At 51.7% G+C, this 18,395-nt stretch overlaps 1 protein-coding gene across 6 annotated transcripts in view; it reads right to left on the bottom strand.

Moving 5' to 3' along the window:
* ANKMY1 (ankyrin repeat and MYND domain containing 1) overlaps positions 1 to 18,395 on the bottom strand; it is a 70,334-nt gene that overhangs the window by 19,272 nt on the left and 32,667 nt on the right. For 5 of the 6 annotated variants that reach the window (XM_044751282.2, XM_014842853.3, XM_070489235.1 and 2 more), the window contains 7 exons: positions 17,562 to 17,733; positions 16,075 to 16,215; positions 15,492 to 15,632; positions 13,468 to 13,575; positions 11,536 to 11,667; positions 8,567 to 8,680; positions 8,080 to 8,245 (listed from right to left, as the gene is read on the bottom strand). In XM_044751282.2, coding sequence (XP_044607217.2) covers positions 8,080 to 8,245; positions 8,567 to 8,680; positions 11,536 to 11,667; positions 13,468 to 13,575; positions 15,492 to 15,632; positions 16,075 to 16,215; positions 17,562 to 17,733 — 974 coding nt within the window. The remainder of the gene's footprint in view (positions 1 to 8,079; positions 8,246 to 8,566; positions 8,681 to 11,535; positions 11,668 to 13,467; positions 13,576 to 15,491; positions 15,633 to 16,074; positions 16,216 to 17,561; positions 17,734 to 18,395) is intronic. The other variant, XM_070489236.1, reaches the window with a different exon arrangement.

Below are 18,395 nucleotides of genomic sequence, written 5' to 3'. Positions count from 1 at the left end.
TATCTGGTCCATTGTGTTTTTCATCTCAAGTAATTCTGTTTGATTCTTCTTTATGATTTCAATCTCTTTTGTGAAGTAACTCCAGAACTCATTGGCTTGTTTCTCTATCTTTCTCTCTACCTCATTGAGTTTTTTGATTATAGCTGCTCTGAACTCATTATCACTTAGTTTACCTAATTCCAAGTCCTCAGGACTTAATTCTATGTTTTTATTGTTTTCCTTCTGGTCTGGGGCTTTTATAAATTGCTGGATGGTAGAGGAGTGGTTTTTCTCATGGTGGTAGAATTCGGTTGCAGTTACAGCCTGTTGCCACTAGATGGGGGTCGAGATCCACGTGTACTGAGCTCTCCGCCTTCGGGCAAGATGGCTGCGCCCAGTGCACTTTGCCAGGAGGGAGGGGCTGCTATTCTCCTCTCACCGATCTGGATTCAGATCAGTTCTGTTCTCTGGTCTCCCGAGGCCTTGGGTTTATAGGGTCCCCGTGCACAGAAGTTTTCCCCCCGTCAGCAGGTCTCCTCTGAACCAGCGGCAGGAGTCCTGGCTGATCCTCGGTTGCGTGGCCCCTCCCCGGCTCCTTCCCGACCCACGCCGCAGCGATCGCAGACTCTAGGGGAGGGAGCGATGTTCTCTCCTACCGTTCCGGCGCCTCCGAAGGTGTAAAGCTAGGTTTATGATCTCCGCCTTCTTGGTATTGTAGGTCTCTAACGTGTTGGCATTAGATTTATTCTCTGAAATTCAGTTTTTCCAATCCTTTGATGTATTTTGGAGGGGAGAGAATCCCGAGTCAGCTCACCCCGCCATTTTGCTCCCAACAGTTTTATATTTAGATTATATATTTAGTTTAATATTAGTTTTAGTTAGTCTTACAAGTGAAAATAGATTCCTAGAATTTTCAATCTGCAAGATGATATCTGCAAATAGAGAGAGTCTAACTTTTTCTTTTCCAATTGGAATGCCTTTTATTTCTTCTTCTTGCCTAATTACACCAGCTAACAACTCCAGTACAGTATTAAATAGAAATGGTGAGAGAAGACATTCTCATCTTCTTCCTGATCTTAGGGAGAAAGTATCCAGTCTTTCACCATGGAGTCTCATGTTAGCTGTGGAGTTTTATAGGTGCCCTTCATCAGGGTAGGAACTGCTCTTCTATTCCTTGTTTTTTGTGCGTTTTTCTCATGAAAGGGTGTTGGATTTTGTCAAATGCTCTATCAATTGAAATAATCATGTGGGTTTTTTTTCTTTCATTCTAATAATGTGTTATATTACATTGATTTTTGGTTAAACCATCCTTGCATTCCTGGGATAAATCCCACTTGGTCATGGCATATAATTCTTTTGACATGCTGCTGAATTTTGTTTGCTAGTATTTTGTTGAGGACTTTTGCATCTATATTCATAACAGATGTTTGTCTGTAGTTTTATTATGATGTTATTGTCTGGCTTTGGAATCAGAATAATGCTGACCTCATAAAATAAGTTAGGAAGTATTCCCTTCTCTTTAATTTCTGGAAGAATTTGAAAAGGATTGATGTTAATTCTGTTTTAAATGCTTGGTGTAATTCACCAGTGGAGACATCTGTGTCAGGGATTTTCTTTTTGGGGTGGTTTTTGATTACTTATTCAATCTCTTTAGTTGTTATAAATCTGTTCAGATTTTCTGTTTCCTCCTTTATCGGTTTTGGTAGTTTGTGTGTTTTCAGCAATTTTTCCATTTCATCTAGGTAATACAATTTGTTGGCATACAATTGTTCATAGTATTGACTCATAGTCCTTTTTGTTTCTGCAAGCTTGGTAGCAATGTTCCTGTTTTCACTTCTGATTTTGGTAATTTGAGTCTTTACTTTTTCTTGGTCAGGCTAGCGAGATTTGTCAGTTTTGCTGACTTTTTCAGTGAACTAGATTTGCTTTCATTGATTTTTCTCTGTTATTTTTCTACTCTCCATTTCATCAATGTTTGCTCTAATATACATACATACATTTAGCTAGCTAGCTAATTAGCTTACTTTAAGTTTAATTTCTCTTCTTTTCCCAGTGTCTTAAGGAGGAAGACTAGATTACTGAGATATTTCTTCTTTTTAATATAGGCATTTATAGCCATAGATTTTCCTGTAATCACTGCTGTAGCTGAATCTCATAAGTTTTGGTGTGTTGTGTCTTCTTTTTCATTTATATAAAAGTATTCTCTAATTTCCCTTTTGATTTCTTCCTTGACCCATTGGTTATCTAGGAGTGTCTTGTTTCACATGTGTTTCCCAAATTTATTTCTGTTATTCATTTCTAATTTCATCCCATTGTGGTCAGAGTACATAATTTGTATTATTTCTCTCTTTCTAAATGTATTAAGTGTTTCTGTTAAGACCTAGCACATGGTCTGTCCTGGAGAATTTCCAAGGACACTTGAGAAGAATGTATACTCTGTTGTTGGATAAAGTGTTCTATAAATATATTGGGTCTGGTAAGCTTATAGTATTGTTCAATTTTCTATTTCCTTGATGATCTTCTGCCTAGTTTTTCTGTAATTCTCAATTATTGAAAGTGGGGAATTTACATCTCCAACTATTACTGTTGAATTGTCTAATTCTCCCTTTATTTCTGTCTATTTTTTCCTTCGTATTTTTGAGTGTCTGCTGTTAGGTGCATATAGATTTATAATTGTTATATCTTCCTAATAAATTTGACTCTTTAATCATTACAAAATGTCTCTATCATCAGTAATATATATTTTTAAAATTTTATTGAGGTCCTATTGGCTTGCAATACTATTTAAATTTCAGGTGTACATGATTATATTTCGATTTCAGACTGTTCATGGTCACCACCAGTGTTTATCTGTCATCATGCATATATGCCTCATTACCACTTTCACCCTCCCCCAACCCCTTTCTCCGCTGATAACCACTAATCTGTTCTCCTTATCCATGTGTTTGTTTGTTTATCTTCCACATATGAGTGACATTGTATGGTATTTGTCTTTCTCTGTCCGACTTAAAGGGAACCTTCACATACTGCTGGTGGGAACGCAAACTGGCGCAGCCACTATGGAAAGCAGTACAAAGATTTCTCAAAAAGTTAAAAATAGAAATACCATATGATCCAGCTATCCCACTACTGGGCATTTATCCAAAGAACTTGAAATAAGCAATTCAAAGAGATTTATGCATCACTGTGTTCATCACAGCATTATTCACAATAGCCAAGATGTGGAAGCAACCCAAGTGCCCATCAACAGATGAATGGATAAAGATGTGGTATGTACATATATACAATGGAATACTACTCAGCCATAAAAAAGACAAAATTGTGCCATTTGTGACAACATAGATGGACCTTGAGGGTATTATGTTGAGCAATCTATTTTCTCTGGTATTCGTATAGCCATTCCAGCATTCTTGTGATTGCTATTTCCATGATATATGATTTTTCATCCTTTTACTTTCAATCTATTTATATTATTGAATCATAAATGTTTCTCCTGGAGACAGTATATAGATGGATCTTCTATTTTCATCCAGTCTGACAATCTCTGCCTCTTGACTGGATTATTTAATCCACTCACACTTAGTGTTATTATTGATATAGTTGGATTTACATTCACCATTTTACATTTTGTTTTCTATGTGTCTCATGATTTTTTGGTTCCTCTATTCCTCCTTTACTCTTTTCTTTTGCATGAAGTGAATACTTTTTAATGTAACATTATAATTTCTTTAATAATTTTAACTATATGTTTTGTTATTTCCTTAATGGTTGCTTTAGGGTTTACCACATGAATCTTATCAAAATCAGCTTCAGACCTATATTAATTCCAGTGAGATAAAAGGTTACTTCTATATAGCTCTATTCTCTTTGCCCCCTTTTTATGATATTATTGCTATATATATTACATCTACCAATGTTACAAACCCAACATTACAATGTTGTGACTAATTATATAATTTTATGTATTCTAAAAAAGCTGATAAAGGAAAGGAGAAAAGTATATATTTACAGCTTTTGTTATGTTAAACTTACTATTTATCATTTCTGGATCTCTTTATTTCTTCTATTCAATTTGAGCTACCATCTGGAGTCATTTCTTACCACAACACAGCTTTCCTCCTACCCACCTCCTTTGTACTATTATTGCCAAATATGTTACATTTCTATATGTTATGGGCTCAACAATACACACACATACGCACACCTATATAAATATATATTAAGATATGCACATATTATATAAAAATACAATGCATACATATATACATACAAATTTTTATATAAATTGCTTATATATAAATTATCATGCAAATTGCTTTGTTGTTGTTTTTTTTGAGGAAGATTAGCTCTGAGCTAACTGCCGCCAATCCTCCTCTTTTTGCTGAGGAAGACTGGCCCTGAGCTAACACCCATGCCCATCTTCCTCTACTTTATATGTGGGACGCCTGCCACAGCATGGCGTGCCAAGCGGTTCCATGTCCACGCCCAGGATCCGAACTGGCAAACCAGGAACCACTGAAGTGGAATGTGCACACTTACCCGCTGCGCCACTGGGCTGGCCTCGCAAACTGCTTTTTAAATCAGTTAAAAAAGAAGAAATATGCATTAATACTTCTTTTATAATTACCTTTGCCAGGCTCTTTGTCCATGTGGATTTGATTTCCATCTGAAGTCACTTTCTTTCAGAATACCTTTAGTATGTCTTTTTGTTTTTTTGCTTTTTCTCCCCAAAGCTCCCTAGTACATAGTTGTATATTCTTCATTGTGGGTCCTTCTAGTTGTGGCATGTGGGATGTTGCCTCAGCGTGGTTTGATGAGCAGCGCCATGTCCACGCCCAGGATTCGAACCAATGAAACACTGGGCCACCTGCAGCGGAGCGCACAAACTTAACCACTCAGCCACGGGGCCAGCCCCTAGTATTTCTTGTAAAGTAGAACTACTGGAAACAAATTCTCACAGGTTTTGTCTTTCTGGGAATGTCTTTATTTCACCTTCATTTTTGAAAGTTAGCTTTGCTGGACAAAGGATTCTTGGCTGACAGCTTATCTCTTTGAGCACTTCGAGTGTGACGTCCTGCTGCCTTCTGGCCTCCACTGCTTCTGAGGAGAGGCCAACTGCTAATCGTACTGTGCATCCCTAAGTGATGTGGGTTTTTTTCTTACTGCCTTCAAGATTTTCTCCTTGTCTTTGACTCATGGCATTTTAATATGATGTATCTCTTTGTGGATCTCTTTGTCTTCATCTTACTGTGAGCTTCTTTAACTTCCTGGGTATATAGATTGATGTTTTACAATAAATTTGGGAAGCTTTCACCCATCACGTCTTTGACTATTTTTCCTGCTCCTTTCTTTCCACTCTCTGCTTCTGGTACTCATCTGTTGGTGGTGTCCACTTTTCTCTGAGGATCTCTTCACGTCTCATCAACCTTTTTTTCTCTTGATGGTCCTCCACTTTTCTAGGAGGACCTGTTCACTTCTCATCGTTTTTCTCCCTCCCCGGGGCTGATTATTATTTGCTTGTCATTTGTTTAGTGACCAGCTGGGTTAATTTTGCGAAGCCTAAGCTCCTCCCTGCAGTATAAAGCTTCCGCTGTTTCCCCACACAGGATGCGGCCTTGGGGATGCCCACAGTCTCCCGGGGATGACAGTGGTTTGGGCAGGCCTTTCTTTGTCTGTCTCTCTGCATGATCGTGCCCATGAATTGCAGGCTGATTGCTCCACTGGTTTCAGCAATGCTCTGGGGTACAATATGCTCCATAGACTCGTTCAATTAAATCAGGGCTCACTGACAGGATAGCTCCCAAGGTCAGTACTTGAGATTAGTTCTGACCACAGGCAAGCTCCTCCCAGCCATCTTTCCAAGTTTTCTCTGGCAACCAGCCTGATTATAGTTCAGCCTTTATCTCCACTGAACCCGCCAATCTCCTCGCCTTCACCTCAACCTCCGCTGACTTTGAGAGCACCGTTAGGCTTGAACTTCCCCATGCTCTGTTGCCAGTGAAGTAGTTTCCTTTGGAATGAATCAAAGCTCTCTGTTTTATGGTGTGCTTCCCCCTTGGGTAAATCTCTGAGCCATGGCTCTAGAGCTGGTGGTGGGGACAATGGCACACTTCTCTTTTAGTGACACCCACACTTGAGGACCTGAGCACTCAGTGGCGGGGGCACAGCAGCCTCAGCTCTCCTGTCCCAGCATGGAACCTCAGCTTGCACAGAGGGCAGGGGTGGTATCGACTGGGTGGCTGTATGTGGTGTCGGTTGGGTGTGGGTGAGGATGTATGCACGGGGAGGGTAGGCTGTAGTGTTGCACGTGTGTGGAAGGGTGTGTGTGGGGCGATAGGTGCATACATGTGGGGAAGTATGGGGCATATGTGTGATGGGTGGGTGTGTAGGTGGGTGGAATGTGCGTAGGGAGGGGTGTGGGTGGGTGCACATGAGGGGCGTAGGGGCTGGTACGTGTAGGGGGCACAGACCCACAGACGGCAGCCTCAACTCCAGGAACTTGGAGGCTGCTGCAGCCTGAGCCTGAGACTCGATTTTGGCCTCCTGCATCACCACGGGGCCCAGTCTCACCATGGCAGAGAATGCTGGCAGAGGGGCATCAGGGTGCCCCCACCCAGCCTGCTGTCTGAGCGGCCGCTGCACCAGCTCTGTCTCCCCATCATCTGCAGTGCAGGCGTGGTTTCTCTGCAGTGGACGTGAAGCCCGAGTCTGGCTGCCAGTGGCCGGAGCACAGAGGTCGGGTGGTGCTGGGGCGGTGCTGGGCAGGTGCAGCCACCTCCACCCAGAAGGAGAGCCTCACCCAGGCAGCCCCCGGCCCGTCAAGTCCCCAGCCCCCTCCGTGACGCAGGTGTGGAGGCCGCCGCCCCGGGCCTGTGACTTGGTCCCTCCTGGGGACACTCTGTCACACAGAGGAGAAACCAATCGCTGACCAGCACTGCTGAGGACCTGGTCCTGGGCGTCCCCTGCAGATGCCAAGGCCTCTCAGGTGCAGCTCCCTTGCTCTCCAGGAAGAGCATTCCCTTCCCAGGGCAGACACCTGCTCATGGGGCCCAAAGTTTTCCACCAAAAGTCGATTCTCTTTAGCGAGCTGAACAAGATCGTTCCTGCAACCAAGAAACAAGCTCCACGTGCACCTGGGGCTGTCCCAGGTCCCTCTCAGAATCCATAGGCCTTTCTCCCTTGTCCAAGGACCCTGCAGCCCTTTCCACCAGGCTCTTGCCCAAAATTGTTCACTTGGGCTGGCTCTGTGCCTGATGCATCACAGGCAGATGGCATGGGGCGCTTATGACAGGATGACCCAGGGCTTCAACTCCCAGAGCAGCTGCACCAGGCACAGGAAGGGGTCAGCATTTCAGCCCCTGGGGCACGGCAGGCCAAGCAAAGTGCAGAGCAGGTCCCTCTTCCTCCTCCTCCAGTGCCCCAGCCAGTCCACTAGAGACCCACGGGCACCCAGGCCCGGCGTGTCCTCAAGTCACACTTGCCTGCTGGCCTCCCATGGAGCAGGGGGGCCTTCCCCCAAGACCCCGCCCAAGTGAGAGTGCAGCCAAGTCCCGGGGCTGGGGCAGTCCCGCTGCCTGGCCATCATGGGGCAGAGACCCCACTGCTGCCCACTGGAGGACCCCAGAGCAACCTCAAGCAGCTTGGCCAGCACCTCGCTCCCTCAGGTGTCATGTGCCCCCCACCCCATGACAGCAGGACAGGTGGGTGGTGCTGACCCAGACCCAGGCCTCCTCTGGCACTGGACAAACATGCTGTTCACAGATGCGCTCCCATGGTGCAGCCTGAGGCCTCTCCTGGGCCCTGGTCCTGCCCCTCCGACCTCTCTTCCCAGGCTTGACCTACTTAGAGGCAGAGACACAAGGGCCAGGGGTATCCAACCCAGCAGGCGGCCCGGGCAGTGGCAGGAAAGGTCTCTCTTGTGTCCCTTCTGGGCCCATGAATCCGGATCTTCAGGAACATGGCCCAGACACCCAAGACGGAAATCCCAGTGTAAGTAACTGGGCAGAACAAAAACTCCCGGTTGGCTTGGAGTTTCCAGGAAGCGTGTGTGGGCCTCCCAGGACCGGGCCAGCCCGCCAGGCTGTGCCCCCTGCCACCCACCTCTCTTGCTCAGGTACAGCCTCTTCAGGTCCCACTGGCTCTCCTTGGCGAAGACGGCCTGGCGCAGCTGGATGCCCATGTATTCCAGGAGCCTCTTCCGGGCCAAAAACGTCTCCCGCTCTGCTGGCATCAGCGAGTGGAAGGGGCAGTGGGCGATCTTCCGGTCCTGCGGCACAGTGATGTGTCACCGCCAGTGACCTGGGGCACCAGCCTCTCACCTCAGGGAGAGCAGACCCCACTCTCAGCCCCGGCCCATCATCTACACTGGGTGGGGAGCACATCCCCGCTCACGGCAATGACACTCCGAAAGCCTGCACACAGGCAGCCACGCCTGCAGGACATGCTCAGCGTGCCTAGGTCTTCTCTTCCAGAAGGCCAGGAGCTAGCTTCGGGCAGAGGCATGAAGGACCTTCAGTCCAGCTTTGCCTGAGAGATACTAATGGCCCCAGCTCTACCCCCATCACCACTGGGAAACTCAAAGCCATACCTGGTAGAATCTGAAATACCCGTAGTCGACAGCTGTGCCCACAGCCACCTTGTCCCCCTGCATGAGCACAATGGGCTTCAGGATGTCAGCTCCGTAATTAATGAGTAGGTCAATCTGTGGAGAACAGAGCCTACATCAAATGCCCAGACACTGTTACCACCAGGAGGCAGGATTCAGAACCGGGGTGCCCACACGCCCAAGCGCCTGCATCAAGGCTGTGACCTGGTTGCCTGAGGCTTCCAGGCCCTCTGGACACACTGGCTGGATGGAGGAGGGCAGCCCGAGGATGAGCCCCCAGCAGGTGAGCAGGCGCTGCCCAAACAGGTTGTTGTCACCTGCATTACCCAGGGAGGCCACCCTCTCAGGTGTGCCGAGAGTCAGTGAGAGACACAACATATGCGCCAACCTCATGGACGAGAAGTGAGGGCGGAGTGTCAAGGCAACGACTGTCACTGAAGGCAGGCAGGGCCACCTCTTGGGGGGCCCTCCCCGACACCCCACCCACAACACCACGGAATGACACCACATCTGTTGACACCTGGTGATAGTCCCATGCCCCCTAGACTGTAGGTGACACCAGGGCCAACGCCAGGCCTGTCTTCTTCACCACCCCATCCCAGCATGCCTGGGGGTGCTCCGTGACACTGGATGCATGTGTGTGCGTGCGTGTGCATGGTTGCACGTGTGCACGTGTGCGCATGCACAAAATCAGAATCTTGGCCGATTAAGCTGGAAGGAGAGAAAGGTTTGCTTAAAGAAACGTGAGACCGTAGAGGACAGGCAGGGAAGGAGGACTCCAAGAAGCACGTGTTGGGAGCCGTTACCAAATATTGAATGAATGTTGACTTTCTCTAGTGCGGGAGTGTGAAAGAACATCCCTATCCTAGGGAGACACACGTGGAAGTAGTGGGAGGAGCCGTGACGGGTGCAGCCCAGTTTCAGAGGGTTGGCCAAGAGGAGGTCCCAGAGAGAGCAGGCAGCTATGTTATAACTGAGGAGAGGGGAAATGGGGTCATGCTGTGGTGCTTTCAACTTTTACGTGAGTTAAAAAAAAATAAAAGCTAGTAAATGAATAAATAGTAAGTAATTAAATGGATGAAAAACCAACCGGTCAGCTGATTTGAGATCTGGGACAAGAACATTCAAGGTGTGTGTGGGTTGTCTTGATGCAACGGAAAACAGGTGGACGTCAGAAGCTAAGGGGCAACACAAAGGGGCTGGGGAGGCTACCCAGGGCTGAAGATGAGACAATTCAAAGGTGAAAAAGAGAGAAGCTTTCCCTGGTAATTAGAGAGGCAGATAGCATGGCTGGGCCAAGCAGACTAATGACCCGCTAGTCCAGGACAGAGCACCATAATCCAGGATCCATAATCCAGGATGGAGCACCAGAGGGTCCCTAATCCAGGATGGAGCACCAGAGCACCCCTAATCCAAGATGGAGCACCAGAGGGCCCTAATCCAAGATGGAGCACCAGGGGGACCCTAATCCAGGATAGAGCACCCCAGGATCCATAACCCAGGATGGAGCACCCCAGGGTCCCTAATCCAAGATGGAGCACCAGGGGGCCCCTAATCCAAGATGGAGCACCAGGGGGCCCCTAATCCAAGATGGAGCACCATGGGGTCCCTAGTCCAGGATAGAGCACCTCAGGATCCATAATCCAGGATGGAGCACCAGGGGGCCCCTAATCCAAGATGGAGCACCAGGGGGTCCCTAGTCCAGGATAGAGCACCCCAGGATCCATAATCCAGGATGGAGCACCAGGGGGCCCCTAATCCAGGATGGAGCACCAGAGGGCCCTAATCCAAGAGGGAGCACCAGAGGGCCTCAGAACGCACATCTTCAGGCCCCTCCCAGGCTCCAGATTGCTCCACAACTGTCTTCTCCTTTTAGTATCCAACAACGCCTGAAAAGCAGGGAGCTTTCCCTCTCTGGAGTCTCTTTTAATCAGGACAGGATCTTGGGGGTAATGGTAGGATCCTTAAACTAGGACCCAGAAATTGGACATCAGGAAAAGGAGTCTTAGTTCTTTTTAAATACTGAAGTTATACTTTTGTGAAGTCAAACAGCCTCCAGGAAGCCCGACTGTCATTCTACAGCGCTCCCACCCCTCTGCCCCTGGTGCTTCAGCTGGTTGCGAACCACAGCATGTACCAGGATGGAGCAATGGCAGCGAGGATCCCACCAAGCACCATCATCAGTGGGTGCCCATAGAGGACCACAAGGCGTGGGTGTGCGAAAGAGCTACCCAGGGGGATGCCTATAGGCAACAGCACACAGAGGGGCCTGCCGTGAGCTGAGCTGCCCATGGAGAGGACCCTGAGCCCAGGGGTGGGAGGAGAGGGAGATGCAGGAGCAGACCTGCTTGGGTGCCAGGCAGGGCCAGAGCAGCTGGGAAGACGGAAGGGGGCTCTGACGGGAGCAGGACTCCTGCAACCAGCCTCCAGAGCACAGAGCACATTCTCGGTCAACATGAGCCCACAGAGGAAACAGCTTCCAGCACAAGGAAGCCATCCCCATGGCCAGGAGACAGCACCCCGGATCCCTGCCCAGGAGACACACCCTAGATCCCTGCCCAGGAGACACACCGCGGACCCCTGCCCAGGAGACACACCCTAGATCCCTGCCCAGGAGACAGCACCTCAGATCTCTGCCCAGTAGGTCCCTTGTCTAGGATCCCAAGCCATTGCCCAACTGACATAGAAAAATCTAGACTCCTGCAGCCAGACCAAAGCCACAGCCTACGTCTTCCCTGAGACTAACCAGGGGACTTTTGTCTGGCCTGTTGGGTGGGTTTGCCACTTCATGTTTTTAAGGGTCCACTGACATCCCCAACCCTCCACCCCAGAGCTAGACCAAAAGGTCCACAACATCCCCAACCCTCCACCCCAGGGCCAGACCAAGGGGTCCACCACACACCCTGGACCCTCCACCCCAGGGCCAGGCCCCTCCACCATCACCCCCTCACCAGGGCCAGCTTGCTGTCCATGTTCCTCTGGTTCTCATAGGCGAAGTTACAGGCGACACACAGGGCACTGCCCAAGCCCTTGGTCAGGAGCAGGTTGGGGTCAGCTCCTTGGGACAGAAGCTCCTTCACAATCTGGACACAGACAGGCTTGTCAGCACCCACCAGGCCCCTCTCCTTAGGTGAGGAGGAAGTCTCAGGAGCAAGGCCACTGCACTACTGAGCACAGTGGCAGCCACCCGGGCACTTCACATGCATCGTACCCGCAGGTGCCCCTGCTGCCTGGCTCAGAGGACAAGGCTGGGGCAGGGAGAGGGCACAGGGTGGTTCCTCAGGGAGCACTACAATCCCACCCAGGCAGCCCGGGTCCAGCACTGTCTCTGTAGTGTCCAGTTGCTCCCAAGTGGTCCTGGCTCCTGTCTTGCTTTCCAGCCCAGGGGCACAGCTGAGCCCTGCCACAGTCTCCCACCAGCACTAAGCCAGGCACACATCCCTGAGACCAGCGTGCCTCTGCCCCTGGGCACCCGGATCACTGTGATCCCCTGACTGGACACAGAGTGGGGCATGACTCACTTATTCCCTGATGTGTCCCCAGCCACTAGCCCAGGTGCCACCCAGGAAGTCAGGAGTGACAGCAGCTGTGGTGGGACACAAGAGACGCTAGTGTTTGGCTCACTCAAGAGCTTATGTTCCTCAGAATGCAGCTTTCTTTGCCGCTGTGCCCCACTATAACGGCCGGGCACAGAGCAGGCGCCCCATGGAAGTTGAGTGAATGACTCAACACACCAGCTGAGGAGGGAGAGGGGGGACAGGGACCATGCAGAAGCACCACAGAAGCCTCATGTGCATCAACACTGCCTTCAGCTTCTTCAGGCCTCTGCTGAAATGTCACCTCAACAGAGAAGCCCTCCCTGGCCACCCAGCTAAAGTAGCCTACTCTCCCTCTCCATCATTCTCTGTCCCCTCATAACACTTGTCATCACATGAAATCATGTTACACACTGCATTATGGTCTGTCTCCCTCAACTAGAACATAGGACTTTTGTTTCATTCAACATCTAATGCCTAGAATGGTGCCTGCCTGGCACATAGTAGATGCTCAAAAAAAAACAGGTGAATGGGTGAATGGATTATAGATGGATGGGTGGATGGAAGGAAGGAAGGTGGGAAGAAATGAAGGAAGGAAGGATAGATGAATAATGGATGGATGATGGAAAGATGGATGATGGATGCAGAATGGATGGATGGAACGATGGATGGATGGATATGTGGGTGGTGATGGATGAATGGGTAGATGAACGTGTGGCTGAGTGAATAGACAGATGGGTGGGTGAAGAAATGTGGAGGTGAGTGAGGGGGGTTGGATGGATGGGTAGGTTGGTAGGTAGATGGATGAACAGATGTGTCATTGGGTGGGTGGTGGATGTATGGATGAAGGGGTAGATGGATGTGTGTTTGAGTGGATGGATGAGTGGGTGGAGGAACGTGTGGGTGGGGGGGTGAATGAATGGACCGATGGATGGGTGTGTGTATGGATTGGGGGGTGAGGGGGTGGTGAACTAACATATCCCTTGATGGCAGCAGTAGGTAGGAACTGGCCAATGTGCCTTTCCTAGTACACTGAGAAGTCAATGCCACAGTGCTTTTATGCAGGATATTTGGGACAGGCAGGGGTTGTGATCTAAGCCCCATGAGGGGAGCATCCACCCAAGTGAATCCTCATCCACATGGCTTGATTTCCCTTCTGCACCCTTCCCTCTCTAAGGAGCTCCACCCATGTGTGGGGGAGGGGATCCTCCACACCCTCTACACCATGCTGTCTTCATGCCACCACCACCAACAGCAAATCTCAACGACCGACTGGTGGGAGGGGCAGTGGAGATGGAAACACCTCCGTCACTGGGTGCACCGTCCCTGGGTGCAGCACATGCTCACCAGGTCGTTCCCGCTGGCGATGGACAGCGAGAGCGGGGAGTGGCCACTCCACAGCATGTTGGGGTTTGCTTTGTGGGAGAGGAGGAGCTGGACTACGTCCCTGGCACACTAGGTGGGAAGAGAGGCAGAAGGGCAACAGGTTAAAGAGGCGCCCCCTCCTGGGAGCACCTGACTTTGATCATTAACTCAAACACCATCAAGTCAGTTTAGTCACTTAATTGCCATTTCCCGCATACCAGCTCCTTTCGTGGCACAGAGTCCTCTAAATTGGGGGAGACGAATGGGTGGGTAGGGGGGTGGATTCTCAAACTGAAAATATGTTTTCTAAATATTCACCATTTCCAGTGGAAAACAGGGTGGACAAGTGATACTTAAATTGATTTAAAGCTTGTTTCAAAGAAAGGGGAGAGTCAGGACCACGCGGCCATCATAGCATCGCCAGGCACACAGAAGGGGTGGCCAGAGGAGCATGCCCATCATGGGGCTCAGTGACCCTATAGGACCCCGGGGTGTGAAAGAAGCCCAGCTCGGCTGAAAGGAGCATTCTCTGGGTAGGAAGGGCCTGTCCTCGCCCTCCTGCCCTTCCCTCCCAGGACCCCTCAGATCTCCCCTCCTCATCTCCCTCTGCACCCAGAGGTGCTCACAGGGAGTCACTCTTTGCAGCTTCTGTTCCACCCCCTGTATAGTCTCTTCTCTGGTCAGGCTCCCACATTGAGCAGTCTGCTGAATCTGCTCCCTTTATGGACGTACAGACCCCGTGGGCTGGCTGGGCCACTCTCCAAGCCCCCTCCCTGTCCCCCCACCCTCATGGGCCAGGCCAAGGAGGTGCCAGCGCAATCTGCTGAGGGGCTCCTGGGAAAGCTTCTCCTCCTCTTTCTCTCCCCACTGGAATGCAGACGTGATGGCTGGACTGCTGCAGCCCCCACCTCTCAGCACTGGGAACCTACACAGGCAATCTGTCCTTGACCTAATGATGACGTCGCCTCTCATGTCTCCTAACTTTGCTTCCCCCCCTCGGCGGTCACAAAAAGACCCACGAGGCCAGCAGCTGTTTTCATTTATGGGTGGGTAAACTGAGGCTCAGTGTACCATGCGCTCAGTAGCTTACTGGCCCGGGCTGTGCTGGCCACTACACCACAGAGGCTTGGCTCCCCAGCTCCCCCGACGCCCACCCAGGCCACTCAGCCTCCTTTGAGGGTTTCCCGCACCCACCCTCCTGGGAATTAATCCCCAAGGCAGACAAGAGGCAGCTGCTGCAGGGCTGAAGGGATCTGGGCCAGGCTCCGCAAGACAGGATCACAGCCGGGATCCCCAGTCAGAGAGGGTATGGACGGGCACAGGACAGTTACGGGCCAGGCCAGTGCACCCGAACATGCTTGACCCTGTCCCACAGCAGAAGGGCATTTCACACCGCGACCCTGGCCCCACCTGATGTGTCTGTAGGCCTGCCTGCGATGTGCATCCCCAAAATGTGTGCTGAAGCAACACTTCGGTGCACGAGTTACGTGCGATGCCCTCTGATATATTCTGTTCTACTTTAACCTAGCGTGTTCTAGTCCATTGTGGATGTGACCCACTCCACAGATTCTGAAACCCGCGCAGGGAGGATGGTCTGCAGTTTGAGAACTGCTGGCCTGGACCAGGGCAGCCAGGACCTGCAGGGAGGGGCTCACGTCCGTGTCAAGGTCTGCCCCGTTAGCTGCTGGGCCCAAGGCCCAGCCCATCGCCCCCCAGGGCTGTTGGCTCCCCCCTGCCCCCAACACACAGAAACACATGTGCACAGGCATCACCCAAGCACACACATACATGCCACTCGTACACACGTGCATCCACAGACACACACGGACTGACCTCTAAGTACACAGACACGCTTGTCTGTATACAGGAATGTGCACATAAAACACACACACACAGGTATATATGCACTTACAGGTGCACACCCTAGGCGCTCATATACTGGCACAGATGCTCGTGCACACACGCCACACACAGCTGCCAGCCGGCCCGGGGAGGCCCCGGCTCACCCTGTGGTTGTCCTCGCGCTCGCAGGCCACGTGCAGAGCCGTCCTGCCCCCCTCATTGGAGACGGCCGTGCGCTCGCTGTAGTAGATGCTGGCTGGGCCAGCTTCATTGTTGAGCTTCAGGTTTGAAGGCAACATGTCTACCTGTGTGCAGACAGCGGGGTCAGGCACTGGCCCCCGAGCCTCTCCCCCAAGTGCCCAGAGACCTGCCACCTACCCGACAGGCTGGGTGATGAGCCCCACGCAGGCGCAAGCTGGCACAGAGACACGCTTGCATGGAAGCTGCGGGTCTGAAGCACCATCCTGGGAAACCCTCTCGAGTGCTACTGCATGGCCCCCGTGTGCTTTCTGAGCCACCCTGGCACCCACGAGGGGCAGAGTCATTCTCGCCCCTCCCCTCTCGGCTCACACACGGTGAGCTGTGCACACGCTGTGTGGATCACGCTGGTTTGGGGCACACAGAGCATTAAGCACAAGGGACTAGTGAAATAAAAGTGAAATTGTGAACTAAATGTACGACCCTGTCTACAGAGGCCCCGGGCCCGCAGCACCCCTGCTGCCCCTCCTGCGTGGCGGGATGGCACACCCTGTCCGGCCTGTACACGTCATTCTCGTCGGCTGCCCTGGCGTCCACATCGGTGATGGCGTGGAGCAGCAGCTCTGTTATCTGGACGCCTTCTTCCCCGGGAAGGGCGGCTGCAATGTGGAGGGGTGTCAGGGCCCACAGCTGCAGAGGAAACGCAGGCGGGGTGAGGATGTGGTTCGCAGGTGAGCGGCACCCCACAGTGTGGGGGTGGGGCTCGGCGTGAAGGAGGCCAGTGAGAAGCCTGTCCAGGACGAGAGCACAGCCGCCTGCCCCACACCCGTCTGAGGGTCCCACAGCACTGCCTTCTCACCAGCCCGGTCGTGACATTCAGGACAAGGAGGCCTGCCCGCAGTGGACATGAATGTGTCCGTTCCAACTCCTAAGATGCTTCCTGCTGCCAGAGAGGAGGCAGACCAGGAGGACCAGCTTCATTTGAGACCACCTTCCTTCAAGAAGAGCCCTGGCCCCCTGCCAGGCCCTCCTGAGGCCACTGCACAGATGGCCATGCAGCTCCTGACTCCAGTCCCTGCCCCCGGCCTGTCCTTTCTCCACCCCTGGCAGCCTCTGGTCATAGGCTGAGAGAGTTGCTGGGGGACTGACTCTTGGTGGTGCCAGGTCAGTGCCGGGTACACAGAGGGCGTCAGGGGGACTCGGCCCTGGAGGGAGCACAGCGAACGCAGAGGGAGGGAGGGCCAGCCGGAGCAAGCAGCGCACTACGGATCAAAGTGGAGGACTCGCCAGCCTGCGCCTCCCAACCCCACCCTCAAAGCAGAATCGCACAGAAACGGGCAGGCGCCCTCGGAGCACGGCTAGAAGGAGGCTCGGAAACCGCTGACACCAGTCTGCTGCGCACAGGGCGGGTGCGGGCTCCAGCGGACAGGCTCCAGGAGGAGCGGGCACTCTCCCGGCACCTGTCTGACATGACCTCCTCAACATTTTAACGAAACAAGACTTCCATTTGAAAGACGAATGTGTCAGTAACAGATTCTTGACCGGGAATGAGTGAAGGGATGGACGGACACATGAATGGACGAATGACTGAGTGAGCAACGTCTGAGCTAAGTTTAAAGGTTGCAACCTTACTCAGTTTCAAAGATGGAGCCCAGGGTCCGGTCAGCAAAACTAAAAAGTTATTATTATCCTGGGTCTTACACCGAGAATCCTACGTTCCTGCACTTCTTTATGTCACACCCAGAAGAAAAGAAGGGAACGGACGGCCCGGCCGAGGGGCCTGGAAGGCCAGACCCGCCTGCCACGGAGCAGGGAGGAGTGCAAACAAAAACTGTCTGCCTTTGCAGCCTCGACACCTTCTCAATATGACAAAGAGCCTAAAAAAGTGACTGGACGGGCGTTTACACAACCAGAGAAGAAAAGCAGAATTCTGCAAGTGAATTTCAAAAGCCAGCGCTGACTCCACAGCCCCATGGGCCTCCTCTCGGCCAGCCCCTTCCTCTCCCCCTGCCCTCCCCTCGCCGGCGGGGTCCCACCTCCGCGGGGAGCTGGATGTCGGTCCTGGCCCCATTCTCCAGCAGCAGCTTCACCCCGTCCACGTCCCCGGCCCTCACAGCGAAGAACAGGACCTGCATGGGCACGCCGCAGCAGTTGGGGTCGGCGCCTCGGTGCAGCAGGAGGTTGATGGTCAGCCACCTGTTCCTGTGTCTGGAAGGATCAGCACGACAGTCACAGGCTGGAGGCCAGGCACAGGCGGCTCGCGGCCAGCTGCCTGACAACACCCCCAGGCAGGACAAGCGCTCCCGGGGGAGGACGCTCAGGAGGGTCCCGAGCCCCAGGGCCCTGGTTTCCAAGACCTCCGGCCCCTACCCTGGGATCAGGGCAGCCCACCCATCACCAAACCACCCTGAGCGGGCCAGCCCAGCCAAGCTAAGTTCAGCTGAGGCCCTGCCCCGCTTCAGCCCTGAGCGGTCACTTAGCCTCACTGAGGTCACCTGTGCGACAGGGTGTGGGGTGGGGCCGAGCCCTTCCTCCTAGGGTGGCTGTGAGGTGATGACATAGAACTCCTGGGATGCATAGGGTACGAGATTGTACCAGGCACACCACACACACACACACACCACACACACATACAACACACATATGACACAACACACACACATATATACACACACACCACTCACTCATAGCCACCACACACATACACCGCATGCACCCATACACACAAATACACAAATACACACCACACACATACACCGCATGCACCCATACACACACAAATACACACCACACATATACACAGCATGCACCCATACACACAAATACACAAATACACACCACACATATACACAGCACGCACCCATACACAC

Source organism: Equus asinus, chromosome 19, assembly GCF_041296235.1.
Source record: "Equus asinus isolate D_3611 breed Donkey chromosome 19, EquAss-T2T_v2, whole genome shotgun sequence".
NCBI classification, from domain to species: Eukaryota; Metazoa; Chordata; class Mammalia; order Perissodactyla; family Equidae; genus Equus; species Equus asinus.
Note: the sequence above shows the minus strand (reverse complement) of the source record. Positions and strands in the feature narration are given on the sequence as shown.